The 22697-nt window shown below is 61.8% G+C and overlaps 4 protein-coding genes across 6 annotated transcripts in view; 2 read left to right on the top strand and 2 right to left on the bottom strand.

The window, feature by feature from the left end:
* Positions 1-514: 514 nt before the first annotated feature.
* On the bottom strand, positions 515-7008 carry HTRA2 (HtrA serine peptidase 2). Its single transcript, XM_064419103.1, has 8 exons — positions 6619-7008; positions 5226-5430; positions 4330-4524; positions 4183-4215; positions 3660-3768; positions 3231-3300; positions 1094-1189; positions 515-868 (listed from the first exon to the last, which is right to left on the bottom strand). Exons 1-8 carry the CDS (start codon positions 6975-6977, stop codon positions 703-705), a joined length of 1233 nt encoding a protein of 410 aa, XP_064275173.1. The 5' UTR covers positions 6978-7008; the 3' UTR covers positions 515-702.
* A 315-nt stretch (positions 7009-7323) lies between these two features.
* On the top strand, positions 7324-16279 carry AUP1 (AUP1 lipid droplet regulating VLDL assembly factor). Its single transcript, XM_064419102.1, has 12 exons — positions 7324-7472; positions 7709-7846; positions 8262-8412; positions 9516-9703; positions 9830-9902; positions 11864-11937; positions 12644-12710; positions 13854-13962; positions 14069-14215; positions 14335-14495; positions 14635-14723; positions 15588-16279. Exons 1-12 carry the CDS (start codon positions 7423-7425, stop codon positions 15634-15636), a joined length of 1296 nt encoding a protein of 431 aa, XP_064275172.1. The 5' UTR covers positions 7324-7422; the 3' UTR covers positions 15637-16279.
* A 90-nt stretch (positions 16280-16369) lies between these two features.
* On the top strand, positions 16370-18346 carry LOC135299733 (BCL2/adenovirus E1B 19 kDa protein-interacting protein 3-like). Of its 2 annotated transcripts, none has more exons than XM_064419105.1 (6): positions 16370-16624; positions 17128-17257; positions 17336-17465; positions 17538-17632; positions 17713-17862; positions 18048-18346. In XM_064419105.1, exons 1-6 carry the CDS (start codon positions 16537-16539, stop codon positions 18094-18096), a joined length of 642 nt encoding a protein of 213 aa, XP_064275175.1. In that variant the 5' UTR covers positions 16370-16536; the 3' UTR covers positions 18097-18346. The 2 variants fall into 2 exon arrangements, with proteins under 2 accessions (XP_064275175.1, XP_064275176.1); XM_064419106.1 differs by having other exon boundaries at positions 17741-17862.
* A 189-nt stretch (positions 18347-18535) lies between these two features.
* The window catches only part of LOC135299728 (dedicator of cytokinesis protein 2-like), a 51039-nt gene continuing 46877 nt past the window's right edge, over positions 18536-22697 (bottom strand). For both annotated transcript variants that reach the window (XM_064419099.1, XM_064419098.1), the window contains exons 44-53: positions 22542-22626; positions 22283-22369; positions 21422-21598; positions 21225-21308; positions 21005-21142; positions 20677-20762; positions 20148-20307; positions 19784-19895; positions 19325-19458; positions 18536-19233 (exon numbers count right to left, since the gene is read on the bottom strand). In XM_064419099.1, coding sequence (XP_064275169.1) covers positions 19150-19233; positions 19325-19458; positions 19784-19895; positions 20148-20307; positions 20677-20762; positions 21005-21142; positions 21225-21308; positions 21422-21598; positions 22283-22369; positions 22542-22626 — 1147 coding nt within the window. In that variant the 3' untranslated portion in view covers positions 18536-19149. The remainder of the gene's footprint in view (positions 19234-19324; positions 19459-19783; positions 19896-20147; positions 20308-20676; positions 20763-21004; positions 21143-21224; positions 21309-21421; positions 21599-22282; positions 22370-22541; positions 22627-22697) is intronic.

A 22697-nucleotide genomic window follows, 5' to 3' on the forward strand; every position in this document is an offset into this window, starting at 1 on the left:
CACGGACAGCGAGCTCAGGGCGGGACAGGCAGAGCCCCGGCCTGGCTGTGGCTCCCATGCTCATCCCTCCTGGACATCTCGCCAGGAGATGCCACCTCAGCCATCACGAATCCAGCATTGACACCAATTTACCACGGCCTGGAAAGCTGCTGCAGGAGGGGATGTGGACACATGGCTTGGAGCAGGCACAGCTCCCAGCAGAAGGGATGTGACCAGATGGCCGTGGCACACCAGCACTGCTGCGCTCCGGGGAGGTAAAGCCAGTCCCAGACCCGCTCTGGGGCTGCTCTCACCCACAGAGGGGCCACACAGTCCACGGCTCGACAGCTGCCTGCCAGGTACACAGAGGAGCTGGATCCCAGCCCAGGTGGGTTCCAAGCAGGTGGCAGAACACCATGAACACTGATAAGGTTCCTGGAGGCACAGCAAGCTGAGTCTCATGTGGGGACTGACAGGAGAAACAAGGTCCCACACAGCCCAGCCTCCACCAGGCAACTGCTGCTACCATGGGAAGGAGATGACACGGCCCTGGGGGCCGCTAGAAAAGTGCTTTATTTGAGTACAGAGGGGCACAGCTGTACCACAAGTCACCCAAGCACAGGCCCCTCTCTGGCCCCTTGCAGCCCTGCACAAGCTCTGTCTCTGCCTGGCCAGCACAGACACGTCTCAGTCCTGCCCTCAGCTCCAGCTGGGTGGTCTCTGCTACTCGGTGACCTCGGGGACGACGCTCACCAGCAGGGTGTCGTAGCCACGCCGCACCAGCAGGGCCAGGCTCTGCTGCGTTCTCACCGCCTCGTACACGTCCTCGGCACGCCGTGACACCGTCCCGTTGATCTCCAGCACCACGTCCCCGGCCTTCAGCCCTGCCCTGCAGGGAGAACATGGATGAAGCTCACAGATGGCGAGGCAGACACTCGGCGTCATCGTCCTCCAAGTGCTGTGGCACCAGAGGTTCTAGAGCTGCGCTTGGCCAGCAAGACAGCCAGCGTGGGAAAAGTGGTTTCTGCTGTAGAGCCCAGCCCTGCTGCTCTGCAGCAAAACACATCCCAGAGCTGCTGCCTCAGCCAGCCCTAAGGCACAGTGCAGCACTTACTGGTGTGCCGGGGAGCCGATGATCACCTTGTGGATCAGCACGCCGTAGGAGATGTCAGGAAAGGTGGGGTCACGCAGCTTCAGCTCTGCCAGGATGCTGCAGAGTGAACAGCAGCATCAGGGATGGAGCTGGAGGCAGAGCAGGGCTCCCACCCCGCTCCCTGCAGCTGCACAGGCTCAGAGACCAGGTTCAGAACCTCCCCTCCTGTGTCCCTGCATGAGCCACAGCTGCCAGCCCCAAACACCACCATCCTCCTGTCAAAACAAGAGGCTGAGAGTCCAAATGGCATCAGGGAGAGCTGGAAACCCCTGGAGCAGCTGCCAGCTGGATCAGAGCTGTGGTGATGCACATCCCCATGTCACATCACCCTCCCCAGGGTCAGACCCACCCCTCCTCTGCTGCAGTTTCACTTCTCTGCCCTAGCTGGGCAGGACACACAACACAAGCTGTGCCCCTCTTCCTGCCAGACATGTCAGCAGAGCCCTCCCCCTGAGTCTAGAGACTAAACAATCACAGTTTCTCACACTTTCCCACAGATTTTGGAATTTCTAAGCCAAAATTAAACTCTGCATCTCTCACAGCTCCTCTTTGGACTCTCCCCAACTGCTCCTCACCCGTCTTGAATGAAATCCAGAAGTGGATGCAACACTCCAGCTGGATCTCTCCAGTGACAGCATTCTTCCCTCAAACACTGCATCAGCTGCAATCCCTGCAGACCCACACACTCAGTCTCTGCCCAGCTCTGCCAGTCAGGGCTCCCCACGTGGCTGTGGTCTGTGCTGAACTCTGAAAGCTGCCATCCCTTCCCAATTTCACACAGCAAAGGTGGGAAGAGGCCTCTCAAGTTCCTCTCACCCCACTCCCAGCAGGCTCAGTCAGGGCAGGCTGCTCTGGACTGTGTCCAGCTGGGATCTGAGGATCTCCAAGGACCCTCCAGGCAATGTCTGCCAGGCTCTGAGCACCTTCCTCACAACCAAAAAAGAGATTTCTTGTGGACTCTCACACATCTCTGTGCCCACTGCCCTTATCTGGCCTGGGCACCACGAACAGAACAACGGGGTCTGAGCCTGAGCCTGTGCCCAACACAGAGCTTCTCCTTCCTGTGCCAGGGAAAGCTTTCCAGATGGAAAGGTTCAGGGCAGTCACCCGGTTCCAAGGCCAGCAGTCCCTTGCTGGGAGCCCTTCCTGCTGGGCACAAACAAGGCTGGCAGTCAGGTGCTTTCCCTGGATCACAGCTCGGGGCTGTTCGGAAGCTGGAGCCGCGTGCCCGGAGCCGTGTCCGAGGAATTTCACGCTGCTTCCTGACAGAGCCGGTCCCTGCAAGCATGGCCAGGGGAGCAGGAGGAGGCTGGGCTGGCCTCCCACATCCCCGGGGCTCTGCCGGGTACCAGCACCATCTGCTGGGCACTGGGGAACTCACCAGAGCTTTAGGAGGGCAGAGCACAGCCCCAAAAGGCGTTTGCCCAGCACAGCACAACACCAGCCCCAAGAGGAAGCTGAAGGTCCCTTAAATGTGGCTGCAAGAGCCAAGGAACCAGAGCAGGTGTTGTCCTTCTCCCAGAGGTGAGAGCACAGGTCCTGCTTGCTGGCATGGGCACTTCAAAGAATTGTTTGGGTTGGAAAAGACTTTTAAAATCAAGTCCAACCACTCCCCCAGCTCTGCCAAGGCCAGCACTGGCCACGTCCCCAAGTGCCATATACACACAGCTGTTAAACCCCCCCAGGGACAGAGATTCCACCACTGTCCTAGGCAGATATGCCAGGGTTGGACAGCTCTTTCAAGGAGGAATTTTCCCAATATCCAACCTCAACCTGCCCTGGCACAACCTGAGGCAGTTTCCTCTAGTCCTGTCCCTTGTTCCCTGGGAGCACAGCCTGACCTCCTATGGAGAGGCAGAGCACTTTTTATCTGCTCACAGCATCTGCTACCAGTGAAGAAACTTCCAAGTTTCCAATTTACCCGTGAGCCAGCTGGCATTCTAACCACAACACAAGCACAAAGAGATTTGAGAGTGAAAGCTTAAGCTGTAGAGACAATCCTCCCAAAACCAGGCACCCTCAAGTTAGTTGGGAAGATCCCATCACATTCCTGCCCCAACAGGACTGGTCTGTGGGCCCCTGAGCTCAGGACAGGTACCTGGGAGTGAGGGTCAGCATCATCACCCCGATGTAGCGGCGCTTGGACTCTGCATTGCCAAACCAAGAGCCTGTGGAGGGAAAGGACATGGAATGTCACGGCTGGAAAACAGAGATGTGCTCAGAACAGTGCTGGGCTGAGCCCTCAGGGCAGGCAGCATCCAGAGCCATTCCAAATGCCTGCAACAGCTCAGTCCAGGTGTTGCATTTTGCACCGTGACTTGGCTTCCCTGGTTTGTCAGATTTTTGACAGAGAATGTCCCTCCCCAGTGTCACAGGAAAACCAGACAGGGCAAGGCAGCAGCAGCACAGCTTTCCTGTGGCACCAGATGAGACCACAAAGACTTCTCCTGGGAAGAAGGGTCCAGAGCCCAAAGTTTCCCTCTCTCCCGTCCTCCCCCAGAGCCCGAGCAGGGAGCTCCCCACTCACTCTTGCGGTGCTCCTCCTTCTGCAGGAACTTCCGCAGCCGGTCCGAGGGGATGGCAAAGGAGATCCCTGACGTCACCTTCATGGTGTTCACGCCAATCACCTCGCCATCCTGCAGGGAAAGGGCATTGGGATCCCAGTGCAGCAATCCCAGCAGTGACCCAGCCTGGATCACTGTGGAGGGCAGGGGAACTACTGCACCAGCCTGGGGTCCTGCCTCTGTGCCCACCCCTTCCCTGTGTCCTCCTGACCCTGCCAAGGCTGGGCAGGACCCAGGGGCTGAGTCCACAGGATGAGTCCATGCAGTCCCTGGCTCTGCCCTGCCAGCACCAGCCAGACCCTGTCTCCACCAAAGCCCCATCAGCTCCAGCAGCCTCAGGCACTGCACAGGGCTCTCATGCCAGGCTCAGCCCTCCTCTCCCTCCTCCCTCCAGGAAGCCCCCCAGCACCCACAGAGAGGCCCAGAGCAAGGGGCACACAGCACACCCCTGCCCCAGCCAGCAAGGCGACAAGCAGCAGCACTCACCAGGTTGACGAGGGGGCCCCCAGAGTTCCCAAACTGCAGCAGAGGAGAGAGAGAGTGTGAGCAGAGCACGGAAGCCCCACCCTGAGGCCGATCCCAGAGTGACCAGCCAGACCCCCCACGCTCCCCCCGTGTCCCCATGTCCCTCACATCGATGGCAGCGTCGGTCTGGATGTACTCCATGTCGGTGGCGGCCAGGCCCAGCTCGCGGCTGCCGCGCTGCGCCGAGCTGACGATGCCCGAGGTGATGGTGTTCTGCAGGGCAAAGGGGCTGCCCATGGCCACCACGAACTCGCCCTGCCTCACCTCGGCCGAGCGGCCCAGCGGCAGCGTGGGCAGAGGGTGCTGTGGGCAGACAGAGGTTGAGGGGTGATGTCATGGATTGCCCCAGGTGCCCCGGGTTTGTCCCTGAAGATTCCTTCCCCAGGTGTGTCAATGGCCTCTCCTTTCCCCACCCTGACCCCTGCTGAGTACTGTCTGACAATCCTGAAATTCCAGAAGGGCGTGGAGTGATTGGCAGATTCGAAGGATGCCTTCCACCTCTAGGAGGGACAATGGACTATCCAGGTGTCCTTTGTCCCCTGAGACCTCCTCTCCTGTACCTGGTTGGTGGCTTCCTACCCTGTCCCTGCCCCTCTCCCCCAGGTAAAAGGGCCAGCACACCACGCAGCTGGGGGTTCTGCTGGAGCTGTTGCTAGATTCAGAAGCCATGCGGGCCAGAATAAAAGCTCTGGATTAAAACCCTCCATCAGAACCAACTCCTTCCTTCACCATCACCTTAAAGCTTTTCCAGCAGAGGGAAACCTGTGGAGCAGACCCTCCATGGGAGGCAGCTCCATCCGCCGCTATCTGAGGCATGCCTGGACTTGTCCCAACGTGCCCAGCTAGCCAAAAGCGTCTCTGGTGTGAAACACACCACAGCTGCCACTATTTGGTTCAGCAGCAGGGCCAAGCCACGCCACGCCACGTCCCGTCAGCAATACTGGTAACATCCCAACAGCGAGATGGACGGAACGTCCCCGCGGCCACCGGGGGCACGCACGCACCTTGGGCTTGATCTTGATGGTGGCAATGTCGGCCACCTGGTCCACGTCCTGCACCACGGCGTCGTACATGTCGCCGCTGGCCAGCTTGACGCGCACGCGGCGCCGGTTGGCCACCACGTGCGCGTTGGTGACGATCAGCCCGTCCGGGGACACCACGAAGCCAGAGCCGTTGGAGATGGGCACCTCCCGGCCCAGGAAGGGGTGCCTGCAAGGAGGGCACGGGTCAGGAGGGGCAAGGACGGGGCTGGGAGGCAGCAGCACGATCACAGAATCGCAGAGTGGTGAGGTTGGAAGAGACCTCTGAGATCATCGGGTCCAAGCTGTGCCCTAACACCTCAATTAGACTATAACACCAAGTGCCATGTCCAGCCTTTTTTTAAACACATCCAGAGATGCTGATTCCACCACCTCTCTGGGAAGAGCATTCCAGTATTTATTATTCTTTCAATTAAAATTTTTTCCTGACATCCAACCTATCCCTTCCCTGACATAGCTGAGACTGTGTCCTCTGGTTCTGTCAGTGCTGCCTGGTGGAAGAGACTGACCCCCACCAGTCTACAACATCCCTTCAGGAAGTTGTGGAGAGCAATAAGGTCACCTCTAAGCCTCCTCTTCTCCAGGCTAAACACCCCCAGCTCCTTCAAACGTTCCCCACAGGGCTTGTGTTCCAAGCCCCTCACCAGCCTTGTTGCCCTCCTCTGGACACGCTCAGGATGGGGGGATGCTTCCCTGTCCCAAGAGTCTGCAGAAACAGGGAAATGTGCACGAATGCATCAGGAATCCAGGGCTCATGCACAGCCACAAAGGTACAATCTACCAGGAGCAGAAGCACGTGGGAGCAGGAGGGGCTGTGACCTGTGCAAGGACACGTGGAGCAGGTAACAAACACCTGAGAGGCAACAGGAATTGTTCCTGATAGTGGGAGCCCTGTCAGACACCCCAAGCTCTGCCGGTAGTCAGGTGAGGTGAACAGAAAACGGGATGGACAGCAAGGCCAAAGCCCAGCTGGTGCTGAATTACTGCAGTGTGGGTCAGGAACCCAGAAAGGAGCAGCACAGCCGGTGCCTCCTCACACCGTGAGACAGCGAGGGTGACACTGCACACAGGTGACACCGAGCCGGGAGCAGCAGCCACCCAGCTGGAGGGCAGAGCTGCTCCGAGAGCCACTGGATGGTGAGAACTTCGGAGAGCACAAAGGGAAATGAACACCAAGCGCTGCTGCCAGGCAGAGTAACGGGGCAGCCTGGAAGGACACGGCCCCGCAGGACATGGAAGCGGCAGCGGAGTGTCCGTCCCTCCCGAGGCACTCGTGGCATCCCTCCGGGTCGGTTCAGGAGAGGCCGGGGCCACACTGCGGAGGGACATCGCTCCCGGGCCGTCCCGGTGCCGGTACCTGCCCACGATCTCCACGTAGACCAGCGCGGGCGCCGTTTTCTCCACCACGTCAGCGATGAAGTTGAAGGCGGCGCGGGGCGAGGTGGGCGGCGGGGCGGGCGGCGGGGCGGGCACGGCGGCGCTCAGCGGGGCCCGGCGGCGCTCCCGGGCCCACAGCAGCACCAGCGCCGCCGCCCCGGCGCCCGCCGCCGCCGCCACAGACCGGCCCCAGGCGGACGGCGGCGGGGGATGGGAAGGAGGAGGAGGAGGAGGGGGCGGCGGTGGCTCAGCGGTCGCGGTCAGCGCTCGGCACCAGCGCTGTACGCCCGGTGGCACCGGGATGCACCGGAGCCGCAAGCTCCGCGCCGCTGCCGCCATGCTGCCGAGCGGAAACCGCTCCCCGCCGGGGCGGGGCCGAGCCCCGGGGCACTACGGGAGTTGTAGTCCAGAGGCGGGCCCACCCGGAGCTGTCCTCCACCGCGGAGCACGCCGGGAGTTGTAGTTCCGAGGTTATGCCTGCCCGGAAGCCCCTTCTGCCGCGGGGCACGCCGGGAGCTGTAGTCCCGCTGGGAGCTACCGTCCCGCCGCCAGCAAGGTGCGCCAACAACCGGCGCGACAGCGAAGCAGGGCAGCCCCACTGTCAGAGCCGCTCACCGAGCCCGCCGGAGCACCGAGGGCCGCGACCGGGGCGAGAGTGCCGCGGCGGCGCGGTGCGGGCCAGGAAGGCGGCGCGCTCCCAGCGTGCCCCGCGCGGGCCGGGCGCGCGGCCGCGGGCAAGATGGCGGCGGGTGCGGGGCGGCCGTGAGGCGCCGGCACGGCGGGGATGGAACCGCCCGCGGCGCCGGGCCCCGAGCGGCTCTTCGACTCGCACCGGTGAGCGCTGCCGGCGAAGAACTGCGGGAACCCTGGGGCGGGGGTCGCGGGGCCCGCGGAGGGCGGGGGTGTCTCACCAGAGCCCCGTGGGGAAGGTCGGGGTGACCCGCGGAGACACCGGGGAGCGGCCGGGGCGGTCCCGGGAGAGTTGCGGGGGGAGCCCCGCGGAGCGGCGGCCGCAGGGCGCGTCCCGGGGATCGTCGCGGCCGCGCTCAGGCCGCTGTGTGCCCCCGCAGGCTGCCGAGCGATGGGTTCGTGCTGCTGGCCCTGCTGCTGTACGCGCCCGTGGGGCTCTGCCTGCTCGTCCTGCGCCTCTTCATCGGCGTCCACGTGTTCCTGGTCAGCTGCGCCCTGCCCGACAGCGTCGTGCGCCGGTGGGTGACCTCGGGGGGCTCCGGGTGCTGCTGGCCCGGGTGGGTGTGGGGTGGTGGCAGGGCCACCCCGGCCCCTGCGTGTCCCGAGCCGTGGGGGGTTGGCTCAGGGAAGGATCTGTGTCTTCAGGAGCCTTGGAGGTGCTTCCTCTGCCAAGCCCGGTGCTGGCAGCCACCTCTGGAGTGCTCAGGGACTGGTGTGGAGCACGTGGAGCAGCGTGCTGTGCTGCTCGAGAGTTCTGTGGGCACTTGCTGCCCTCATCCCAGTCCCAGCCCCACACCAATTCCTGCTCCAGACGCGTCCTTTCCATTTGCTGCCAGTATCATTTACCCAGCTGCCAAAACTCCTGGGTCTTTGCCTGTTGGACGCGTCACTTTGCAGGGCAGGGCTTGAGGAGGGTCCTTGTTCCCCCGGCAGGTTCATTGTCCGTGTGATGTGCTCCGTGCTGGGGCTGCTGGTGCGTCAGAGCGACCCTCGGCTGCGCGGGGCCGGCGCCAGGGTCTTCATTGCCAACCACGTCACCCCCTTCGACCACAACGTCGTCAGCCTGCTCACCTCCTGCAACACGGTGAGGGCGCGGCCGGGGCTCCTCCCCGAGGGCGGGGCACCGCCAGCTCTGCCCCCTTTGCTGCTGCGGTGGGAGCAGTGGAAGGCAGCTTAGAGCCCGCTCAGTGCCACCCCTTGCCATGGGCAGCGTCACCTCCTGCCAGCCCAAGTGGCTCCAAGCCCTGTCCAGCCTGGCCTTGGACACTTCCAGGCATCCAGGGGCAGCCACAGCTTTTCTGGGCAGCCTCGCCCCTCTCACATCCAAAATTTTCTTCCTAATATCCAGCCTAAATTTCTGCCCTTTCAGCTGTACTCATTAATCCTTGTCCTGTCGCTCCAGTTTCTGGCACAGTTTCCCTCTCCAGCTTCCCTCCAGGCTCTTTCAGATCCTGCAAAGTTTCATCTCCAGATCTGATTTATTAACTCAGGGTGTTAATCTTGAGGTGTTTTCTGTGGCTCGGTGTCACTCTTGGGCTCTGCATGAAAAAGTGGAACGGGGTGAGGAGCTGCAGTTGTTACAGTGGGGGTTGATTTTGGTGGAAAATTGGGCAGATCCCAGCAGCTGCTTCCTTCTCTGGCCCTTTGGATAAGGGGACAGGGCTGGTTGTGGGGTCCCCCCAGCACTGGGTGGGCATGGAGGGTGCTGAGGGAGCTGTGTCAGTGGTGCTTGGCTAGTTCTGGGCTGGCCCTGCTCTCCTGCAAAGTTCTTTGTGTGTGGAGTTCCTGAGTCAGCGGGCTCCTGTGTCCTGCACAGCCATTGATTCACCCCTGGCCTGGAGAGGGGGGACTCCTGGGAGCAGAGTGTGTCCTGCCAAGTGTGCCAGGGACTGCTGGGGAGAACGCTGGGGACACGGGCAGCTGGGAGTGCCTGTGTCTGGCTGGCAGGGCACGGTCTGAACTGATGATTTGGAACCCATTTCCTCTGCAGCTGGGGCTGAGGCCTGGCACTAACACATTCTCATCCACCAGTGCTCTCAACACAGGTCACTCTCAGTCCCAGAGGGGATTTTGCTAATGAGCAGCAACTTTGTCACCTCTGTCACCTGGGAGGGTTGGCCTGGAAGGGCAGGAGGGTGTGGAGGGGTGGGCAGGGTGGCATTTCTCTCACTGCTGTTCTCCCTGCAGCCTGCCCTGAGCGGTGCCCCAGGCTTCATCTGCTGGTCCCGGGGCTTCATGGAGCTGGGAGTGACGGGCAGCCGAGCAGAGCTGGTGGATTCCCTGAAGGAATACTCTGCCCACCAAGGGAACCCACCCCTGCTGCTCTTCCCAGAGGAGGCTGCCACCAACGGCAGGGCCGGGCTGCTGCGCTTCAGGTGAATTCCCCCAGCAGGGGAAGGAGAATTCCTGCAGCAGGGTGGCTGGGAATGGCTCTGCTGCATCCTGACAAAATGGCTTCAGGTGGCTCCAGGGTCACTGACTGCAGAATTCCTCCCTTCCAGCTCCTGGCCCTTCTCCATCCTGGATGAGGTCCAGCCCGTTGCCCTGCAGGTCCGGAGGCCGTTGGTGGCTGTGGTGAGTGCTGGGCACAGGGACAGGGGGTGGGGTGGGAACAGCTTTTCTTTCTGCTTTGGAGCCTGTGGTGTGGCCTGGCCTCGTGTCCTGGCACCCTGGAACCAGCTGCTCAGGGCTAACACAGTTCCCAGTGCCTTTCCCAGGAGTTTGGCCAGTCAGGACTCCCCTGGTTACATTGGCCAGTCTGACAGATGTCTGGTGGCCCAGCTGTCACTGTGCCTCTGGCTTCATGGCCACTGCAGCCTGCTTTGCTCCTGCTGAGTTCCCTGCTGTGAAAGACCAGCTGCAGGCAGCCCTGGTGCCAAAGGACTGGAGGCTCCTGAGCTGGTGCTGGCACAGACACAGGACATGGTGCAGGATATCCCACACGAGGGATAAAGTCCATGAGGGCAATGGCAGCACTGCCAAAGCCATTGCAGGGACACTGCTCTCACCGAGGCTTTGTTGAATTTCTTATTTTTGGTATTTATTTATGATCTGATGGCTACAGAGAGCTGCCAGTCATGGCTGTCACTGCTGGGTCTGGTGTTTCTGTGGCAAAGGAACCCCTGGCAGGGTGAGGAGTCACCTGGTTGTGTGCAGGAATGGGAACTGCAAGAATATTTGGCAGAGCTTTGGTCACTCCTGGCAGACCAGGGGTGCTGAGACAGAGTTGGGGCAGGCCACAAGGTGGGTGATGATGCAGTTTTCTAGCAATAAGTTACATTTGGAATGACTCCTCCAGATAGGTGAGAGTGTTTTTCTGTTCTGGACATTTTAAAAGGAATATCTTATGCTTTTATGGGTTTGGTTCCTTTGAGAAATTCTGAGATGTGACAAGCTGTCTGTCTGTCTGTGCATCCCTTCCCTCCTGCGTGTCAGGGAGCACAGCAGGTCTGTGTGGAGGTGCTGGTTACAGTCACTTTTGGCTCAGATTTTACCTTCAGAGTCTGAGCAGAATTTTGTGCTTCCTGCACATTGGCTGGGTAAATCCTGGTGGATTTCTGAGGTGATTTTAAACCGTCAGAAACTGGAAGGGTTGGAGATGTTAAATTTTCAATAGATTGATTGGTGATTTATAGAAAGTGTTCTTATATAATTGTGTAATAGATATTAGGCACTGGGATGGGCCAAACACCAAATTTGGGGTTAAGAAATAATTTTCTCCAGCTCCAGTTGTACAGAATGTTGCAAGAGGGTGTTGTTGTGTGGCACAGGCAGTGAAATCTGGCTGTGGGCATCACTCCAGACATTTGCATGTAGGGTTCCAAGGTTCTGTTTATCCAGATGAGACTTCTCTGTTCATCCTGGGCCTGGGCTTTCAGGGCATTTCTCATTTAAAGCTCCTCTTCCCAGGCTGTGGGATAAACCAGGCACAAACCTTTCTGAGAATCACAGAATTGTTTGAAAAATCCCTCTGGAAAATCGAGCCCCACCATTCCACAGCAATGCCAAAGCATGTCCCCAAGTGCCACATCCACAGGGCTGTTAAAATCCCCCAGAGATGGGGACTTCCCCCTGCCCTGGGCAGCTGTGCCAGGGCTGGACTGCCCTTTCAAGGAGGAATTTTCCCAATATCCAACCTCAGCCTCCCCTGGCACAGCCTGAGGCTGTTCCCTGGGAGAGCTTACAGGAGTTGGGACATCACAGAGGGGCTGCTGCCACCAGAATGAGGGAGGATTGTTCATGGTTCTGAGGAAGCATTAGTAGGTTTTCTGACATTTTTGTAGCTTCCTGAAGGGACAGACTAGTAGGGAATGGGGGAATACTGAGGGAAAGTTGTGCTGCTGTCTTAGTGGGAGGAAAATGAAAACTGGTGATGACCAGCGAGGGTGAAGCTGCCCTGGGGCTTGGCCTGCTTGCAGTGGCTTTGCTGTTGCCCCTTTCCCAATCCTCCAGCCAGCTGTGCTGTGCCCACCTCCCTCCCCAGTGGAAGCTGCTCCTGTCCCATGGGTGGGATCTCACTGTGCTCTCTTCCCCAGAGCGTGGCCGACTCCTCCTGGATCACAGAGCTGCTCTGGACCTTCTTCGTTCCCTTCACAGTTTATCAAGTAAGGTACTACGTCTCTCTCTTCCGTTTGGGGCAGGGGTGGGGGTGGGCAGGGCTGTGGTGCCCCCCTGGCACTGAGAGCTCCCTCCCTGGGTGCCTCAGCAGGGCTGGGCTTGGCACCATCCGGGCCTGGCGAGTCCTGCTCCTGGACCAGCTTCTGATGCAGAGAGGGCTCCTGGTTCCTGTTGGGGAGGGACAGGAGTCTCAGGCTCTCCAGGTGTTTAGGTCCAAGTTTCCAGGTGTATTTTTGAAGCTGTTTTGGCCCAGGTGTCTCTCTCTGTCCCTGCAGTCCCTTGGAGTGGGGTGGTGCAGATCCAAGCCCAGGCTGGCTGAGCTGCTTTGCTGTAACGAGCGCAGTGGAAGGAACTGGGAATCAAATGTAGGGCTGGGAATCAAATGCATTTCAGCAAAGCAAAGCCTTTCCCTGTTCAATCTGCCTGAATTCTGGGTGACCTGTTTCCTACTTCCATGTAAATGGCCACAGATCCTCATTAAGGCCTTTCTGGGAGCTGCAGATCCCTGGTGTTACACTTGAGCTCCAGTGCGCCACTTCTGTCCTGGATTTGGGAGCAGCTGCTGGGCTGTGCTGCTCCTCTGGGGAAACCTGGGCTGAGCAGGGAGCGTGGAGCTGGGGTGGCACGGCTGGCCCTGGCAGGGTGTCCCCAGGGCTGCTCCCAGCAGGGCTGGCTCCACGTGCTGCTGTCCCTGTCAGGTGGATGCCGTCTGTCCCCAGGCGAGCGGACGAGCGGAGTGAGGACTTTGCGCTCCGAGTTCAGGAGGTAGGAGGGGCTGGGACAGGGATGGGTGGGACTGCTGCACTTTGGGGTGGGCACAGGGCACAGCAGGGTGCAGGCAGAAGGGCAGAGGGCATTTCTGGATGTCTCTGTGTGATGGGAGCTCTGGTACATTGTTGGTTTTGGGGTTTTTCTTTAATTTTTTTTTTTTTTTTTTTTTATTAAGGTTGGGTTTGAAAGTGTTCAAGATGATATTCTACATTTAGACTTAGGTCTTTCTTTTTTTAATTTATGTTATGCTTTTAAAGTAGTGAGTTTTGTATTATTTTATTACTAACTTATAAAATGGTTATGTATTTATTTTTATAAGATTTTATAAAGAAAAACTAATTAAGAAATGATACTTAATTTTTATCGCAATAATTAACTACTTGTGTTTTGTAATGTGGACTTTTTTGTTTAATTATGAAATTACTACTTAAACTATGAATTAAGCTTACCACTATGAATTAAAATTACTACTTAAACTTACAAAGAAGGACTAGTTTTTGTTTTAAAACTTATTTTGTTATATATTTTATTCTATTCTAAAAATTCAAACTCTTAAGTTTTTTACTACGTGATATTGCACACTTCAAATCAAACTACACACTCAATCTTAGTTCTGTTATTTAATTTTGGAAGCTTTCTCTACGGCCTCAGGTCAAATGCAGTGCTCTCTGGGGGCTAGAGTCTGTCAGCACTGAAAGTCTAAAATTCTCAGCATCCAGGACTCCAACAGAACATGTTTATTGCCCCTTGCAAGACCTCAGTTATTTCATGGCCTGTTTGCCACCCCACACTGAGCCCTTCTGCAGCTGTCAGGGCTTTTCCCATCAAGCTCAAACCTTTCACCCCCTTTTTATAACACCACAAATCATACAAAGCAGTTGTTTCTCCACCCTGCCCATATGTGCTGGGTATTTGACAGCTCCAGACATCTCATACCTCCTTGTCAGCCTGTTTTGGCAGGATGATATTGCTGTTCCTGATCATTCTCGTGCCCTCTGCAACACTGAAATGCTTCCCAGAGGCCCTGGAGAAATCAGCTCCCAGCCCTCCTGCCCTCCCCATGGCTCGGTGTAGCCCTGCCATGCTGCCCAGGCTGCTGTGTGCTGTGATTTATGTGTGATTCTCTGTGTTGCACAGCTCTTGGCCGTGGAGCTGGGTGTGGTATCCACACGGATCACCGCTGCCGACAGGACCGAGCACATGAAGAGGCTGAGGCACACAGCACAAAGGATGCCCTTTGCCCCAGGTGGGGATCCTGGCTGTGAAACCTCGGCCTGGGCTCTGCTTTTGGGGGGTCTGTGTGTGCTCTCAGTGACAGACTCACCCTGTGCCCGCTGTCCTTTCTCCTGCAGCCTCGAGCCAGCGCCCGGCAGCCCGGCCCAGGGTGCCCCCCAGCCTGCCCGGGGGTGCTCCCGAGGACGTGAGGGTGGTGGCCATGGCACAGCAGGTCAAGGAGGTGCTGCCTCACGTGCCCTTGGAGGTCATCAGGACAGACCTGGGTGAGCAGGGCTGGCAGCAGGGACGTTTCTGTGGTCTGAAAGAAGAAACTTTGTCACCACTGCACATTGGCAGCCAGGCTGGAGTGTCCTGATCTCTAATGGTCCCTTTGTCCCCACAGTCCAAACCAACTGTGTGGACACCACCATTGCCAACTTGCTGGAGGGGAGAGTTCCCTTCTTCCCTGAGAGTAAAGAGGCTGGAGACCTGCCTGCCCCATCTACCTCCCAGGCTGCAGCTGCTTCTGGCATCCAGGGCTCTGTGGCTGCGCCTTCTTCCAAGGTACTTTGGGCTAGTGTCTCCCTGCTCTGCTGGCTTATGTCCAGGGCTAGCCAGGGCCGTGGAGCACCAGCCAGGTGCTTGCAGAGCCACCAAGGAGCCTTCATCTGTCTCCTGATGGCTCCTGTGCTTTCCCTTGCAGCCGGCTACAAAGCAGTTTGCAAAGTCCCCCGTGGAGCGTCACCTGTCCCTGCAGGAGAGGAAACGAGCCTTGTACGACTACGCCAGGAGGTGAAAGCCCCCCACAGCTCCCCGTGCCAGGGCCACACAAAATCCCCCCTGCCCAAGCCCCCAGATCCCAGCCCCAGCAGCCCCCGAGGTCCCCCAGGCTTTCCAGTGGGCTTTCCAGTGTCCCCCGCTGTGGGACTGGGTTTCTCTGTGTCCCACTGGCACCGTGGCACCCTCGGTGTGGGGCAGGACCTTCCTGTTTGGCACCAGGGACAGCTCTCTTAATGCTCCTTGCTGTGAGGGCACAGGGTTTGATCTCTGTGCAGGCTTCTCATGAGGCAAATCCTGGCACGAGAGGCCAGCTCTGGTGTGTGGGTGTTGGTTTAGGAAGACACAGAAAATTGAGGATGTGTTTGAGGGGAAGCCGAGTGTGCCTGGGCTTGCTGGGCACTGGAGGGCTGCGGTGGTGCTGAGGGAATTGTCCTGTTGGGAATCCCTACTGGGACACCGGGCTGGGATCCTGTGGGTGGTCCTGGGTCCCTGCTGGGACACCGGGCTGGGATCCTGTGGGTGGTCCTGGGTCCCTACTGGGACACTGGGCTGGGATCCTGTGGGTGGTCCTGGGGGACCGTGAGCTGCTCTGGGCAGCCCTGGCAGCCCCTCACTGCCCTCCCTTGGTCCCTGCTCCACCGGGATTGTCCCCAGCAGGGGCTGAGCCCTCCCCGAGCAGCTCCTGCTGCCTTCACCCGTTCGTTCCCCTGGGCTCCGGTGAGCGTGGGATGAAACAGATCCGAGCAGACCCGGCCCTGGGCTGCTGCAGAGTCCCCGTGTCCCGGTCGGCCGGGGCGATCCCGGGGTGGGTTGGCGGGAGGCCCCTCCGGTGCTCCCCGCCCCGCGGTGTCTGAGGGAGGCCGCTCTCTCCCGCAGGCGATTCGCTGAGAAGCACGGCGTGGCAAGGGCCGGCGGCAGCCCCTGACCGGAGCCCCGGGCCGGTGGCAGCCGCTGACCGGAGCTCGGGGCCGGTGCAACCCCTAACCGGAGCTCGGGGCCGGGACGGTGGCAGCCCCTGACCGGAGCTCGGGGCCGGGACGGTGGCAGCCGCTGACCGGAGCCCCGGGCCGGTGCAGCCGCTGACCGGAGCTCGGGGCTGGTACAGCTTCTGACCGGAGCTCGGGGCCGGGCGGTGGCAGCCCCTGACCGGAGCCCCGGGCCGGTGCAGCCCCTGAGCGGAGCCCCGGGCCGGTGCAGCCGCTGACCGGAGCTCGGGGCCGGTGCAGCCGCTGACCGGAGCCCCGGGCCGGTGCAGCCCCTGACCGGAGCCCCGGGCCGGTGCAGCCCCTGACCGGAGCCCCGGGCCGGTGCAGCCGCTGACCGGAGCTCGGGGCCGGGCGGTGGCAGCCCCTGACCGGAGCCCCGGGCCGGTGCAGCCCCTGACCGGAGCCCCGGGCCGGTGCAGCCGCTGACCGGAGCTCGGGGCCGGGCCGGTGCAGCCCCTGACCGGAGCTCGGGGCCGGTGCAGCCCCTGACCGGAGCTCGGGGCCGGCGGCACCGGGAGCGCGCGGGCGGAACGGGCCGGGCGGGGCGGGGCGCCCCCTGGCGGCGGCAATAAACGGCGGCAGCGTCCAGCGCGGCTCGGGCTGTGCGGGCACCGCGGCGAGGGGCGGGGCCAGCGGGGCGGGGGGCGGGGCCGGGCCGGCTCCGTGCGGGTCTGCACGCGCCGCAGCCGACGCCTGCTCGCGCGCCGCACGTAGGCGCCGCTTAAAGAGGCAACGCGGCGGGGCCGACGCGGCCGGGCGAGCTGCGGCTCGCGGGCCCCAGCGGGCGGAGCCAGCGCCCCTTTAAGAGACCGGCTGCCGGTGCCGGTGGTTTTATTTACATGGGGGCTCGCGGGCGTCACGTGACTGTCAGCGGCGGGGGCTGCGCGCGGAGCACCCGCGGGGCCATGGCGGGAACCGGCGACGACGGTCCGGGGGGAACCGGGGCACCGGGGCGGGACCGGGGCCACGGGACACCCGGGCGGGCCGGGGAACCGGGGGTTTCGGGGCACCCAGGGGTTTGGGACAATGGGACACCCGGGGAACCGGGGCTTCGGGACAGTTGGGAGCCCGGGCGGGAAGGGGTCGGGGGCACCGGGAGCCCCGGGAGGTGGGTGTGCATAGGTGGGGATCGGGGGCACCGGGAGGTTGGTGTGCACACGCGGGGGTCGGGGGCAACGGGAGCCCCGGGAGGTTGGTGTGCGCCGTGGATGGGGAGCGGGTCCATGGGGAGCCCAGGCTTTGGGGTTTTTGGGGGGCTGATGTGCACCGGGGGTCAGGGAGCACGGGGATCCCAGGCAGGCTGGTGCGCACCGGGGGTGGAGGTGGATGCTGGTCCCGGGGTGCACAGGACATCCCGGGTCAGGGGTGTGCCGGGGAGGGCTCCCGGCCGGGATGGGGTGCAGGGGTGCAGGGGCTGATGGCCCCCCCAGGCTCCTGGGTGGAGCTGCGCTGTGGCCCAGGCTGCCCGGAGCCCGAGGCAGCGCCTTCGCCGTTCTCCTGCCACGCCGACGTGGAGCGCATGCTGCTGGAGGCCCAGCTGGAGACAGAGAGCAGTGACGGGTGAGTCCTGAGGGGGAGCTGGGCTCCAGAGCCCTGCTGAGCTGGGGCCACAGGCTGACTGAAGGTTTCTGTTTGCAGGGCCCTGCTGGTGCTGGGCTCCCCAGCCTGGGACGACGACGGAGCCAGCCATGGCAGCGAGCAGCCAGGGGACAGTGAGGTGCTGCCCGCCCACAGCCAGCCCCAGCCGGGCTGCCCACACCCCCGGCAGGTGAGGGAGCTGCCCCTGGCACACCCTGCAGTGCCCAGGCCCTGCTCTGAGCTGCCCTGTGTCTCCTTGCAGCGGGATGTGCCTCAGGAAGCCAAGTGGAGGCAGCGACGCCTGAGAGCGTCCCTGGGCTGGGCCTGTACCCGCTGCCCTCGGTACCTGTCCCCAGAGTAAGTCCTGTGTCACCCACCAGCACATCCTGCTGCTGCCCCCCAGCCTGCTCTCCCTGTTAACCATGAACTTTTCCCAGGGAATTTGCCTTTGTGTGCTCCCCCCAGCCGGTGCTGTGGAGCCTGCAGGGAGGTGCAGTGGGGAGGAAGAAGAGACTTTTCAGTTCAGAGCTGCTGCTGCTCTTCATCCCCTCGCTCCTGCTCAGCCACCTGCTGACCCTGGGGCTGGGGTGAGTGTCTGTGGCTCTCACCATGGGGCTGGGGGAGGAGGGAACACTCCTGAATTTGGGCTGCTCATCCTTGGGTGCTGGCACCACTGCTCCCAGCAGCTGCAGTGGTGCCATCTCCCCTTGCTCCTGGCCTGTGGGGCCCAGCACCCTGCACCAATGCCTCACAGTCACTCTCTCCAATCCAGGATCTACATTGGGAAGCGCCTGGCAGCCTCCTCAGCCAGCCCTCTGTGAGGAGCTGGGCAGGCAGCACCTTCTGCTCCGCTGGGAATGCAGGGAGAGCCCAGCCCTGCCCGTCCCTCAGCCCTGCCTGGGCAGCTGACCCCACATCCCTGTAGAACAGAACCCCCTGATGGCAGCTCCCAGCTGCAGGCAGCCCCTGCCCTCCCCAGCCCCTGGTTACGGGTCCAGCTCCCCCTGTAACTGACTGTAAATAAAACTGAGCCCACCTGAATAAAGAGCCCTGTGGCAGCTCAGGGCTGGAGCAGCGAGTCCCCTCCCTGTGTTGGGAGCACAGCCTGCCTTGGGGAGTGACCACTGGGCTCCCTGGGGCCCTTCCCTGCTGCAGGAGGGCGAGTCCCTGTGCTTTGGGGTGGTGCCAGCTGGGGATGAGCCCCTGGTGGGCTGTGGGCAAGCAGGGGTGGGTGCTGGGGCTCCCACGGGTGCTCAGCCCCACGCAGGTGCCTGGCTGATGAATTTGCCCTTTATTATCCATGGCTGCAGTGCAGAGGTGGGAGCTGAGCGTGGCATGGCCAGTCAGGGCAGTGACACCTGCCTGGTGTGGTGGCAGGAGAGGTGACACCACAGAGCATAAAACTGCCAGGGCCTGTGTGCACACCTGGCTGGCTCCTGTGCAGCTCAGGCCAGGAATGGGTCCTGGTGCTGCAGGATGGGGTGGGAGCTGGCCCACGAGTCAGGAATCACACAGAAATGCCACTGGGGAAGTCACTGCTCCCTGCCAGGCACAGTCCGTGGGCAGCTCGGGTGGAGGGAGAGGTGCCTCATGGCTGGGAGGGGCTGCGTGTGTGGGAGCTCAGCGTGGCTCCAGAGGCATGGCAAGCACCCAGGGCCAGGTGGGTCCCAGCCCCAGGGGACACACAGAGGTGTCCAGAGCTGGTGGGACACGGTGGCAGCGCCTGGTGCACACAGGGGCTCTGCTCTGGGTGTCAGTGCTGCAAGAGCTGCTCCAGCAGGTGAGAATCAAGCAGGGCTGTGGGTCCAGCAGCTGGCTGGGCACAGGGCACTCTGGGCAGGGGTGGCCCCAGTGCAGCTGCAGGTGGCATCAGGTCAGAGCTGTGACAGTCGCTTGGACTTGGGTGGCGGCAGCGGCGGGGACTTGAGGCTTCTGTTGCCATCCACTGTCGGGGACACCTGTGAGCAGAGAGGGACGTGAGGGCAGGTGGGACTGGGGCCAGGGCCAGCCCTGAGCTCCTCCTCCCCTCCAGTTCCTCCCCTCCAGTACCTTCCCTGCTGCCGCAGCGTCGCTCTGCTCCAGGAATGTCTCGTACACGGCGGGGCTGAACTTGCGGGGCAGCGGTGGCAGCTTGCTGGCGCTTTTCACACGGCCACCAAAGCCCGTGGGAGACAGGGACGAGCCTGTGCAGGCAGGAGAGAGAGGTGGGCTGGAGGCTCAGCCAGCCTGGGGGTGCCCAGGGCTGCCTAGGGGAGTGTGGCAGTGCTGGACAGAGCTGCCGTGGCATGTGAGCCCAGCCAGGAGCAAGGGCTGGCTCCCACCAGGGACAGCTCCTGGCACCAAGGCCCGGTGCCACAAGGTCCAGGATCAATGGCTGTGGCCCCACAGGGAGTGTTCAGCAGGGGATCTGCCTGTGCTCCTACTGTGTCACCGCGAGGGGACCTGTGCTGGGATGGCGTGGGAGGGCACAGCTGCAGGGACTCAGGAAGGTGGCCTGGCAGGTTGTACCTGCAGCGCCGGGCTGAGCAGCAGCAGCAGCAGCTTGGCTTGGCGGGGGCTGTTTCCTGTCAGCGCTCGGGCTGCTCTCGCTCAGGTTGCAGGAGAGTCTCCACTTCTCGTCCTGGGGCACAGAAGGAAGGCTCAGCACCTCGGAGAGCCAGGCTGGGTGGCAGCTCCTGCAGCCCTGAGTCTCCAGCCTTGTGCCCCTGCAGCCCCTGCTCCTGCCCTCCCTGCAGCAGGGGCAGCCACCAGCCCCTCGAGGGGTCCCATCCAGCTGGGGGCTGCTGCTGCAGGCAGGGCCAGGAGCTCTGGGTGCAGCAGGACACCCATGGGACTGCGAGCAGGGCCCCTCCAGGGCTGTGCAGAGCATCACCTTGGGCTCTGGCAGCTCTGAGATGGACTGGCACGAGTCCGGCCGCCGGGAGCCGAAGATGGAGCTGGCGCGGTTCTCCTTGCGCTCGTTCCTGTGCTCCTCGCTCTCGGAGGGACGGCGGGCAGGCTTTGGGGTCTTTGGGGTCGGGGGTGCCTCCGTGCTGTGGGGTGACAGAGACAGGTGAGGGGCAGCAGGGGAAGGAGAAGCAGAGCTGCAGCATCGCCGGGAGCGGCTGCACCATCCACAGCAGAGCGCCAGGGGAGGTTTGGGGGGCAGGATTGGGTGGCTCAGGTGACAGCAGTGTCCAGGTGAGCATGGGGGCTGCACATGGAGTGTCTCTCCTCCATGCCCCCCATAGGGACAGGGCCACCGTGGTGACCTGGCAGGACAGACCCCTGAGATGCACTTGGCATAAAGGGAAGGTGGAAGGGCACTGGGGAGGTGGGAGAAAAGCACCTGGGCCAGAGTGAGGAAGGCTGAGCAGGGAGGGCTGAGGGGGACGAGCAGCACTCCCCAGTGCAGCACTTGCCTGGCTCCAGCGTGGCTCAGCCGGTCCCAGTCAGGTACCCAGGCTATGGAGCGGGGTCGGCCGCTGCGCCGGTCCTCAAAGAACATCTGAGACACAGCCAGGAGGGATGAGAGGGCAGAGCCTTCCCAGTCCTTCCCTGGGCTCAGTCTGACCCATCCTGCTTCTGTGCCACCCCAGCAGTGCCCCCTCCCCTGCTGGGGCAGGAAGGCACCCCGAGATCCCCCATACCCAGTGCTCCTCACCCTGTTCCTGCCCCACATCTGCATGGGCGTGCCCAGTGTCACCCCCAGGGTGCCCAGCCCTGCCTGCCCCGTGCCCTGGCACTCACCATCTCGCGCACCCCGTACTGGCTCTCCACCTTGGCCCTCAGCTGCTCGAAGCACTGCTCCATGCGCTCGTGGAAGGGCCTCAGGTCCTCTGTCACCTTCTGCCCGTGGATCCTGATGCCCTCTGCCAGCAGTGGGATCTGAGGGACAACGAGGACTCGTGGTGGGGCTCCCTGGCACCGGGGGCAGCTGTCCCTGCCTGAGGGGTGCTGCAGCTGGTACCTGCCAGGCGATCAGGTCCTTCAGCTTCTCGATATTCCCTGCGTCCTCGGGGTGCTCCTGCATGTAGAGCTCCTGGAAAAAAGCCTGCAACACCCTTCCTCAATCCTCAGCTCCACACAGGCTGGGGGTGGCAGAGGGTGCCAGTGCTAGTCCTGGCTGTGCCCAGCTGGCCCCAGTACAGCCTCTGCATTCCTCACCTTCTCATACTTGGTGAAGCCACCCATGACTGCGGGGTCCACGATGCCGTTGAGCAGCATGGAGAGAGGGTTGATGGGCAGGCTGGGGTCGTTCTGGTGCCTGTTGATCTCACTCATGATTTTCTCATTGGTTTTCATCATGGTCTCAATGGCGTTTTCCAGGGGGGAGATGATGATCTGTGTGCAGGGAGGGGTCAGTGCTGCCCCTCCTCGTTAAGGATGGCAGGGTGGGCTCTCCCCAGCCTGGCAGGAGGGACCCCTGGGGCTGCACATCTCAGCCATGAAGCCCCTCAGACCCTGGCACCAGGGGATGTGCTGGCCATGCTGGTCCCTGCTCCCAGCACAGAGCCAGCCCCATGGGCACGAGGCAGCAGTGAGGCCACAGGACAGCTGGTGTCACTTTGGGGGTGCAGCTGTGCCACAGTGGGGTGCACAGCCTGAGCACCACGGCAGACACACATGCAGCACTCATGCAGCCGTACATCCTTGTGCCTGCAGCATCCTGCAACAGCACTGCCAGGGCACCCTCTGACAGGGCACCCTGTGACAGCCCAGCCAGAGCACCTTGTGACAGCCCAGCAGAGCACCCTGTGACAACCCACCCAGGACACCCTGTGACAGCCCACCAGGCCACATCTCCACTCCGTGGCTCCTGAGACTCCCTGGACGCTGGCCAAGCACCTGCCCCTGAGAGAGGAGCAAAGCCTATGCACAGAGCAGTGGCAGCAGCTGCTGGCACCCCTCCAGCGCCTCTGCTGCCCCCCACACGCTGTCCCTGCTGCCCACAGAGCATGGCACAGGCAGGACCTGCTCTCCATCCCCAGCTTGAGCTCCTGGCAGGGCCCCCAGCCCCCTGCTCACCGTCTCAGTGGAGGTGACAACGAACCAGCGCAGGATGCCAGGCAGGGGATAGGCTGTCCTGAACGTTGTCCTCTCAATCCACATGTTCTGTGGGAAGAGCAGCAGTCACTCCCCACACCCTTCTCCCATCACCCCTGGCTGCCCCGTGGCATGGGGGGCTGCCACCTCTGTGGGCACAGGACTGGGGATCCCCCTGGACCCTGAGCTCCTTGCAGGGCCCCCCCAGCTGAGGGTCCTGGCAGCTCCTCCCTGCACTCACTGCAAATTCATTGTCGGGATCGCTCGGGCCCCTCTTGAAAGGCCGTGAGTAGCTGAACCTCTGGACGTGGTTGGCTTTGTAGAAGCTGTGGGGAGGGAAGGGACAGAAATGGGACAGGACCCTCGTTGTGTCCCAGCCAGCCACCCCCGGGGAGCA

This window comes from Passer domesticus, chromosome 4, assembly GCF_036417665.1.
Source record: "Passer domesticus isolate bPasDom1 chromosome 4, bPasDom1.hap1, whole genome shotgun sequence".
Lineage (NCBI taxonomy): Eukaryota > Metazoa > Chordata > Aves > Passeriformes > Passeridae > Passer > Passer domesticus.

Coding starts and splice junctions, on each gene's coding strand:
- HTRA2 (XM_064419103.1), bottom strand. CDS start 6,977: ATGGCGGCAGCGGCGCGGAGCTTGCGGCTCCGGTGCATCCCGGTGCCA. Junction 4,525..5,225: donor CCATCAAGATCAAGCCCAAG/GTGCGTGCGTGC, acceptor GTCTGCCCACAG/CACCCTCTGCCCACGCTGCC. Junction 4,216..4,329: donor AGACCGACGCTGCCATCGAT/GTGAGGGACATG, acceptor CCTCTGCTGCAG/TTTGGGAACTCTGGGGGCCC.
- AUP1 (XM_064419102.1), top strand. CDS start 7,423: ATGGAACCGCCCGCGGCGCCGGGCCCCGAGCGGCTCTTCGACTCGCAC. Junction 7,847..8,261: donor CCCGACAGCGTCGTGCGCCG/GTGGGTGACCTC, acceptor TTCCCCCGGCAG/GTTCATTGTCCGTGTGATGT. Junction 11,938..12,643: donor TTCACAGTTTATCAAGTAAG/GTACTACGTCTC, acceptor TGTCCCTGTCAG/GTGGATGCCGTCTGTCCCCA.
- LOC135299733 (XM_064419105.1), top strand. CDS start 16,537: ATGGGGGCTCGCGGGCGTCACGTGACTGTCAGCGGCGGGGGCTGCGCG. Junction 16,625..17,127: donor GGCGGGAACCGGCGACGACG/GTCCGGGGGGAA, acceptor TGGCCCCCCCAG/GCTCCTGGGTGGAGCTGCGC. Junction 17,633..17,712: donor CCTCGGTACCTGTCCCCAGA/GTAAGTCCTGTG, acceptor AACTTTTCCCAG/GGAATTTGCCTTTGTGTGCT.